Source organism: Lepidochelys kempii, chromosome 5 (genome assembly GCF_965140265.1).
Source record: "Lepidochelys kempii isolate rLepKem1 chromosome 5, rLepKem1.hap2, whole genome shotgun sequence".
NCBI classification, from domain to species: Eukaryota; Metazoa; Chordata; order Testudines; family Cheloniidae; genus Lepidochelys; species Lepidochelys kempii.
Window position 1 is genome coordinate 90,527,527 of NC_133260.1, and position 9,667 is coordinate 90,537,193.

General features: G+C 43.1%; 1 protein-coding gene across 4 annotated transcripts in view; it reads right to left on the reverse strand.

The window, feature by feature from the left end:
- DAPK1 (death associated protein kinase 1) overlaps positions 1-8,801 on the reverse strand; it is a 123,541-nt gene extending 114,740 nt beyond the window's left edge. The window contains exons 1-2 of one of the 4 annotated variants that reach the window (XM_073344991.1): positions 8,545-8,801; positions 7,550-7,720 (exon numbers count right to left, since the gene is read on the reverse strand). In XM_073344991.1, the coding sequence (XP_073201092.1) occupies positions 7,550-7,611 (62 nt within the window). In that variant the 5' untranslated portion in view covers positions 7,612-7,720; positions 8,545-8,801. The other 3 variants (XM_073344992.1, XM_073344993.1, XM_073344994.1) reach the window with 3 other exon arrangements.
- Between the last annotated feature and the right edge of the window lie 866 nt (positions 8,802-9,667).

Here is a 9,667-nt window from a genome sequence, read left to right on the forward strand (position 1 = left end):
CACTGATTAAATGAAAGCAAGGACAGTGCTGAATTTAAGAACTGGGTTTTATCCTGTCATTTACAGTATATTTTTTAGTTAAAGGCTAAATTATCAATTCTTGTTGCTCTTGCAAATTGAATACTATTGCCTGAAGCAAACATTTTCCTTCTAAGACCTTTCTCATGCAAACCGTTTTTCATTGAGTTCAGTGCCTCTACACAAGTCATATTACCCACAGGCTTAAGTGTTTCAGGTCCTAGCCTTTAGACTGTAAGATCTTCAGGGTAAGGACTGCACCTTCCTACATGTTTGAACCATGTTTAGCACACTTGAGAAAATATTTATTTAGATTTAAACAATAAACATCCACACAAGAACTCTAGGCACCCTAACAATTAATTAGGTTCAACCACATAATTTTGACCAACAGAGGGGGGGGAAGAAGGGGGAAAAAAACCACACAAAAACAAAAACACAACCATACACAGGTAACAAGTTAATTCAACCAGCCAACAAAACATAAACAAAGCCAGTCCATCTGGCTGCGATGGGACTGTAGGCGCTCTCTGCTGAAGAACAGCATCCTCCTCCCTCCCATGGAGTTCCTATTGGTGGTGGGATGCAGGGCGAGGCTGCAGGTTCTAGCAAGCAACAAAACCTGCACTGCAAGGACTAAATTCTGTTCGCCTTATTCACATAAATAGCCCGAGGGAAATCAATGGATCTACATGCACAGTGAAGATAAGCAAAGAACACGACTGGCCTTAAGACTAATATTTATATTTCTTCTGCCGCCCTCTTCTTAGCCCTCCCTCACTTATAAACAGGCGTTGGTTAAGTAAAAAGCTAACGTATTGCACCATATGGCAAACCCATAATCTAATCCTGATTGCAATTTGAGAGAGTTTCCGTGTAACTATTTCCAGTTTCTCCTTCCCCCATAAGAGAAGAACTGCCTGAATTCACATCCCGCCCTGATAGCGTACACAGTTTTTGCAAGTTTGCTTGGATGCCTAACCAAGCCAGAAAAAAAATCTGTTCAGTATGTGCTGTATAAGCAAAAGAAATTACATCCTTGAGCATCTGCAAGAAGAGATATGGATCCTTAAAAATACAAATTAATGAAAGTGCCAGTGCATTACTAACACACCAGTTCCTGCACTGATTGTACTTCATGGAGCCAAACCAAGAAAAATAATTCAAAAGACATTGTTATCCACTTCCTGAAAAGTTTAAATTTAAAAAAGTTCACACATTTAAAATTAAGGGGTAGAATAAGCAGTAGGCTGCTATAGTTTTAATTACACTGCATCATAAACCAATAAAGCAGATTTTTTTTCCTTGAGAAATAATTGCTTGGTGGTGCTGTTTAGTTTATTTCTGAAAACGATCTGTACCTCTTGTGCCTTTCACATAGCTACACATCAACACATTTTATAAGGCAACAGATTATCAACCAGTGGTACCACTTTGACAGTCCCATTCAGACATCAACAGCTCACATCCACTACACAGTTTATTATTCACTTTTGAAGACCGCATTTCAAGACACAGCTCAGAGGGATGGGGAAGGAAACACACAAAGGACTCTTTTCCATTCCCTTTTGCCTTGCCACCATGCTTTCAAGATTATACAGAGATTTCCTCCCCACTCCCACTCACAAAACTACAGGGTCCAATCGATGGCAGGAGGAGCGAGTGTTTCACTTGCTCAGCCACAAAAGATGGGCACAACATAGAGCAGTTTAACATTTCTTCTGAGTGATGACACCTCAGAAGACTGATTATGTGAACAGTATTTGTATACAAAACATCTGAAAAGTTCTAGGTTGTAACTTGAGTTTAGAACCTCCAAACTCACTAAAGAAAAGCTAAAACCTCTTACTATAATTAACACCTACTTCATTGCTAAAGTATTTATAGACTTCTTAGCATTCCCAGATATCATTCAATTTATGGCAATACAACAGTACTAGCAGACAGAGTTGTATTACTACAAGAATTATCCTACAGAAACAGAGCATGCTACTGATGCTTAGGTTATGTAAGTACTACTAATATGCTTACAAGACATTTTTCCCTATTACTTGCACATATAGACATATTCTGTGACTTCTGAATTTAACCATTTTGGCTACACAGAAATTTTTAAGGTTGGTACATACTTCTGTGTCACTTTTAATACGTAACCAGAGAGAGGCTACAAAGAGATTACACCGCAGGAGAACTCCGAAGGGTAATTTCTCATAGCTAAAAATTTAAGACTTTATATGTAATGTTATCTCTCACATTTCTGACACATCATCTCTCACATTTGTCCTTTTTATGTCTAAATTAACAGTGTTTTTTCAAACTGCTTTTTAATCTAGATCACAATTACATTATAACTACATATTAAAAAAAAATCCCTCTGGCACAACAATTTTGAGCTAGTACCATTACTATGCAATTAAGATAAGCCTGACATGGAAGAAGCAAATATCTCAAAGGAGTATCAGATGTTACAAATTTCTAGAGGGAAAAGAAGTGACATCGCATGGTTTCAGTACATCAACCTGTTAAGAGTTTAAGTTTCCAATTCTCAAAACCAACACTGAAGGTCAAACTCTATTTGCTAGCAAAGCTTAATCTGTTCAAATATCCTTTCACCATGTTCCTAATAAGAGAATGCAATATAGTTACTATAAGCTGATACTCAGGAGATGGACATTCTCTGCATTTTTAAGAGTGGAATACTTTTAAAGATTTGCACAAAGCATGTATCACTTAAGGAGATATTTGCCTACTTGCAACAGGCAGACTAACATCACAGCAAAAATTTGTTTTCACACTGTCTCCAGACTATTTACTCACACTACTGAATACAAAGAGATAAAATCGCGTCTTCTTAGGCTACTTCTACACTAATAGTGCTACAGTGGCACACTGCACTGATGCAGCTGCGCCATTGTCGCACTTCTGGCTAAAACGCTCTAAGCCATCGGCTTAATTACTACACGAGAGGCGGTAGCTATGTTGGTGGGAGAGTACTGTCTACACCATCGCTTAGCTTGGTATAATTTACATCGCTCAGGGGTGTGGATTATTCACACAGGGGGTATGGTTATACTGAAGTAAGTTCTAGTTTAGACAAGGTCCAGATGTGCAAACAAAACACCATGATAAACAGACAACTACTTGTTCTCTCTTTCATCATGTAGCAGACTGAAGATAAGGATATAGAGAATTCATCAGTGACTATAGTGAAGTTTATCAGCCGCCTTGGGTAAATTAAAAATAGCAACTGTCAGTGGCGATTCCTCCTCATTTCACGAACCAATGAGCACATATAGCCTGATTTTCAGCTACACCAAGCACAGACAACTCTAACTGACATCAATGAGACGGGCAGACACTCAGCACATATCTGAATCACACCCATACCTTCTTGGGAGTTTTAAATCTAAAGTATTTCTTTTTTCTGACGAGACAAGAATTTTTGGTTTGTATATTAATTATTAGAATGATACACATAGGGGAAAAAAGACCAGAGAAAAACAGTGTAACACAAGGCAGTTACACTGTTTTTCTCCAGTCTTTTTTCCCCTAAGTGTAACACAAGGCAGTTACCTTATTTAAAAGTATATTTTTATTTACCTCACGGGTGGGCCCATTTCCTAGTAGATGCTTATTAGGCACCTGTCACTTTATAACTTTATTCCTACTACTTTTAAAAAATATTTGTTTTATTTTAAAAATGATTGGGATAAAAAAGCCTTCATGCACAAGGAGTATTCATAAATTCATGTCTGACAACTATGAAGTCTTATGAAATAAATTTTATTTAAGTTATTTTGTCAGTTTTTTTTAACATATTGCAATACCAATGCATTTTCTCTCTCTAATCTAGAAAAAGAAGTGACATTGTAACAATCTAAGGGCTTGTCTACACATACAGCGCTGAAGAGTGCATGTGGTGAAGATGCTCTATAATGACGGGAGAGAGCTCTCCCACTAACGTAATAAAACCACCTCTGAGAGAGGCAGTAAATATTTGAGGAGAAGCTCTTCCACTGACATAGCGCTGTCCACACTGGTGCTTATGTTGGTGTAATTTATGTCGCTCGGGTGGGGGCGCACGTGGTTTATTCACCCCTGAGTGACATAAATTATGCCAACATAAGCTGTCGTGCAGACAGTGTAGCTTTTTTGGGGATTTCACAAAAATAATAAAAACAAGCTGCAGAAAAAGTCATTATAGGACAATGGACCAAATCACACCCAACTTAGGTAAACAGGGATGTAGCTATAACTGTACTCTTGCTTTGGTAAGTTGTCACTATAATTAATTAAGCAATACCTCCGGTATTGAAACAACTTCCATCAGCAAAGACAAGCCTATCTTTATGGAGGCAAACACATTTTGATAAGTCCATTAAGTTGGAATATTAAAGTTTGATCAGCAGTACTAAAAAAAAAATCTCATAGTAAGCACGCAATAATTCGGCAAACTCATACACCAACAAAAGCATTGGAACTGAATAAAAGTAGAGACACTACAGAAGAGTATTTAAAATGCACGGTCACACAGCTTGCAACTGCAGGCAGAATTTAAATGAACAGAAAAGCTTCAGTAAATTTGTTGCTCTTTCACAATAATCGGCATCCTGGCTAGAACTGAATCTGCATCAGCATTATGAAATTTCATGGTTAGACGATTGATTACTATGTTGTTTATTCCTTATACAGATGTCATAAGCAAGCTTAAATTTGTATTAGAGAAAAAACGTTTGTATATGTAATGAAACATTTGCAACAATTGAGAGCAGTTTTTTGAATAGACATTTCTGATAAAAATAATATTTGATCTGGACGTCTCCCAAGATTGTTCTACACATACACACATGCTTAGGATAATGACAGATTAGCCAACACGCACAGGAATAAATCATGTACAGCTGAGACAATTACAGGGGATCCCATAGTATCAATACTTCTGTGGTCCTTTATTTGCATTTCCCACCCCCCAGAATAAAAATACACCAGTAGGATGATGAAGCAAAGTTTACTATTCTTGGGTAAAGGCACTGTGGTCAGTAGTAAACAAACTAAGAAGTGTTTCTTCAGCCAGGGCATATTGCTATTCCTTACATTAGCTTAAAACATCTCTGGATTTTATGACAAGCCAAGATGGTTTTAAATTGAAACTAATAAAGGAGGTTTAACTTCTGCAGTGCATTTAGCAATACATTTTTAATGGATCTTCCTCATTAAAATAGTAACAAATTTTTATTTTGTAATACTTCTGACAATAACTATATGATAAAAAGGAAGAATCAAAGTATTTTACAACTAAAAATAGAACACTGAAAGAGTCCTTAATTTGAAACTCATTCAATGAGCCTGAGGGCACCTGTACAGTGCCTTCTCAAAAGGTGTTCGAGGTACTTTATGATGCCTATAAATAAGCACACCATATTCCACTGAACTATTAAAATCAGTGCATTCATTCACCTACCTTATTTGTGACTGCCACACACACACTATCTCTAAGTAAGGGGAGAAACAGCGTGGCTTTGCAAGACTACAGCCTCCAGCACTGCCAACCCCCAGTGTTAAAAAACTATGAGTCACGCCCCAAACATATTGGTTTAAAAATAATAAAAATGGGGTCCTTCCTATTTGCCTTCTGGTTTTTGAGCCTTTAGGTTTCACATTTGCAAGCTTTTATTTGCAACCATGAGGGCTGAAAGCTTATTTAAAAAAAAGGAAAGCGAGATTCTCACAAAACTTAAAAAAATATTTTCTACTGAAGTGCCATATTATCAATAAGAAAAAGGCTAATGTTAGGAACACGAGAATTGCCAGCCTGGATCAGACTCAAGGTCTAATCTAGTAGCCAGCATTAGATGCTTCTGAGGAAGGGGTATCCCCCAGTAAGCAGCTGTGGGATCATTTCCCTCACAGATTAGGTTTCATCCTGGTCCCTAATAGTTAGAGATGGCGTAAACCCTGAAGCAAGAGATTCAATATACTTTTCAAAATTTGTTAGCACTACCTGTGAACATTTTTGTTTGTGCATACAGAGTACATATGTATTCACATTGACATAACCAGGTTAAGTTATGCCCCTTGCAAAATTTACATTTAAATTGCAAATATTTTGATACTAAAATTATACAATATTTACTCCAGATTCACTGGGCCAGTAACAACAAACTTAAAAAAAAAAAATCCTGCAGTTCACAAAAGACAAAACACAAACAGATCCCACACACAATTGACTTCATTTAACATTAAGCTGAAGGCTCTTAAAAGCCAAAGAACACTACAAACACTAGCCAACAGTTTGGGCTTACTACCAAAAGCTGTGGCAGAAGTTGTGCATTTAATAGCATTCAACAAATAGGCTTTATATAGACAGTGTAAAACCTACAGCTCTTAACTACTATAAGTCTCTTGATCTGACTTTTTTTTCCCACTTGGAACAGAATAATTCAACACATATGCCTTGAATCTTCATTAAACAGAGAACAGTTAAAAAAATTAGATGGATTCTCCCATATCTTTATATGGGGAGTACCATTTTGGTTTTAGTAAAATAATTAAAGATCATATGACAGATATACAGAGCTTCTAAAATGTAAAGTGGATTTCTCTCTGTATACAAACAATATATTGCAATTTAAGTTACCTGTTTGAATAACATACGTCAAAGCACAACACAAAATTATTTCAGATCCCTATTTAAAATCTCGGACACATATACATGCAGACTGTTAGACATATAAGTATGACGTTAGAAGGTATTAATTAGCAATTATCAAATTCTAAATTCCTATTAGTTTGAATTATTTAAGACAGCAACATATATTGTTTAAAGTCACATCCTTATTTGAATTATACCTTCTAGAACACACTGGTATCTTAAAGAAAATAAGATGGGACAACATGACTATGTATAGGAACAAGAAATTAAATCTGCATGCATTCTCTAGATCTAGGTCAATACATTTTGCTTCAGTCCATAGTAATGAATTTCTGTATGACATGGAAGTACTACCAGTACCATTAGGAGTCCCTTAACCTGTGTTGTATGATCACCTCATTCTTCTGTATTCACACTCAGGGTATGTCTACCTTACAGCCACTACAGTGGCACACCTATGGCTCTGCAGCTGTGCCACTGTAGCGCCATAGTGTAGACACTTCCCACATTGATAGAAGGGTTTTTTGTGTCATTGTGGGTAAACCACCTCTCCGAGAGCCCGAGCTAGGTAAATGGAAACATTCTTCTGTTCATCTAGTCAAGTCTATACAGGATTCTCACAAAACTTAAAAAAATATTTTCTACTGAAGTGCCATAGGCTGACCTAACTACACTGCAGAAGGCACAATGTTTTTCACAGCCTAAGAGACATAGCTAAAAAGCTTTGCCCAAGCATCACACAAAAGTCCCCCCCCCAATATTATAATACTATTAATAGGGATATTAATCACTAGATTCCTTTCACAATTTATGATGGTTATTGGCCAGCTTGATAGCTATTCACAAACACACTGTACAATCTTTCAGGACCTACTGTACCTGCCGAGTTCTTCTCCAGTCTCATAGTAATCATCCAGGTTCTCCTGCCTGAAGACAGTCATGATAGCTGTCACCCTTCAGAAAAACCCAGCCGACTTCAGCACTTTTCCCTTCCAGCTCATCACCACATCTCTGTAGGACCCAATGACACTTCATGCACTACTGTGCGCCCTGGAGAGAGGGGAAGAGGTAGGGGAGAGCCTGGGTTTGTAAGAGGGCTGCGTGGGGTGGTGCACATCACACACGCAGACTGACAGTAGCCAATCTCCCAGCTAAGGTTACACAGAAATCCCCACGGGGATTTAAGGGATTAATCACAAAGCGCGTGTGGCCCTGAATCCCTCGCTCTGCTCCGCGCAGAGCAGAAGGGCCCGAGCCCCGCGTCCACTCCCGCACTCCCCCAGTGCGGAGCCGAAGAAGGAAACCTGCGAACCGCGCCTCCCAAGCCCCGGCTCTGCGGCGGACACATGGGCAGGAGCAGGAATGCGGCCGGCAGCCTTCTCGGCTCAGAGCCTCCGCTTCTCCCCGCGGCTTCCTCCCCTGCGCCTTCTCCCGCCGCGGCACCCAGCCGCTCCCGGGCAGGCACTTCCCCGCCGCACGGACGCCACATTCCTCAGTGACCCCCCTCCTCCTCCCCGTTACCCGGCCAACGAAGACGTGCTGCCAGGCGGAGCCGCCGGGGCTACCGCGCCTCCACACACGCCAAGCTAGCAAAGGCGAGGGGCGAACCCGCCCAGGCGGCAGGGACTCCGGGCATCCCCGCGAGCCTCCAACGCACCTGATTCCCGGGCGCGGGGGGGGAGACGGGGGACGACGCCTCTTGCGTCTAGTGGCAGGAGCCTCGGCCTTTCCCCTGCCGGCAGAGCTGCCCGAGGCGGGGGGGGGGGAGCCCCCCTCCCACCCCAATCGTGCTGCGGCAGGGCGAGGGGACGGGGACGCGGCCGCAGCGCCGGGAGAACCCGCCCGCCCGCTCCCCTCCCTCCGGCGCCACTCACTGCAGCTGCCGGGGGCTCGGCCGCGGCAGGCAGGAACTGGGACGCGGCGCCAACCTCCCCGCGGCCCGGCGTTCGCTGGAGCAGCGCGCAAGGGAGCCGCGCAGGGCTGGGGAGCGGGGCTCCGCAGCGCGGCCAATGAGAAACCGCCCGCCGCCGCCCCCCTTCCGCCGCCTTCTCCTCCCCTTCTGGCCGCGGCCTGCCCCGGCCGTGGGGTGGGACCGCCGCTCGCTCACAGGTGCCCGGCCAAGGTGCGGGAGGCGCCGGCTCTGGGGCCCTGACTCCCGGAGGCTTAGCCCTGGGCGGGAGCCGGGCGCGGGGGAGGCACCAGCACGGTCGAGCAGGTTCCTTGCGGCGGAGCCCGCTGGGATGTGGTACGGGTGGGACTGTGGAGCGGCAAGGACCCCCGGAGAGGACTGTGAAATCTCGGGGCGGTTGAAGCGAGAACCGGCTCCCGGTGCTCGGGGGTGGCTGTTAACCCTCCCCTCTAATTCAGGGGCGGGGCTGCCCGTCGGGATCAGCTTCTGGGGGCAGGTGCAGAAACCCCAAAGAGAAGTTCTCCCTGGCTCCTGCCTTCGCTGGCCCCCTGGAAGAGAAAGCCTCTCGCGGATCCACCTGCCTTCCTCACAACCCCAGAAACCCCTTACCCCCCTTAGTCCTCAAAGCATTTCACCCTGTGGCCCGACCCACGGGGTGGTATGGGACTGCCCATTGTGGAGTGACCGTGATGGCAGGCAAGTTGTTGACCTTCCTAAGAGCCAGGTTATGAGCAGCCCTTGCGTGGGCACAGTGAGAGATTGGGCACCTAAGGAGTCTTCTTCTCCTAGTTCCCCCCCCCCCCCTTTTGCATGGGCCATACAATGGCTAGTCAAAACAGCAGCCCATCCACAAGGATTGCTCACCATCTGTTGTCTCTCACCCCAAAGGAGATGGTGATGAGGCAAAGCCCTGCAGGACTCTCTCCCACGCCACCCCACAGAATGGGGCTGGTACACCCAACTAAGGGCAATCTGTGTTGTACATTAGCGCACACACCCCATACACAGAAAGAGCAGCCACAGAAGAGATTACAGTTCCTGAGGCACAATCTCTCTTTGTAAATTGTACCTGCACTAGTGGTGTGACT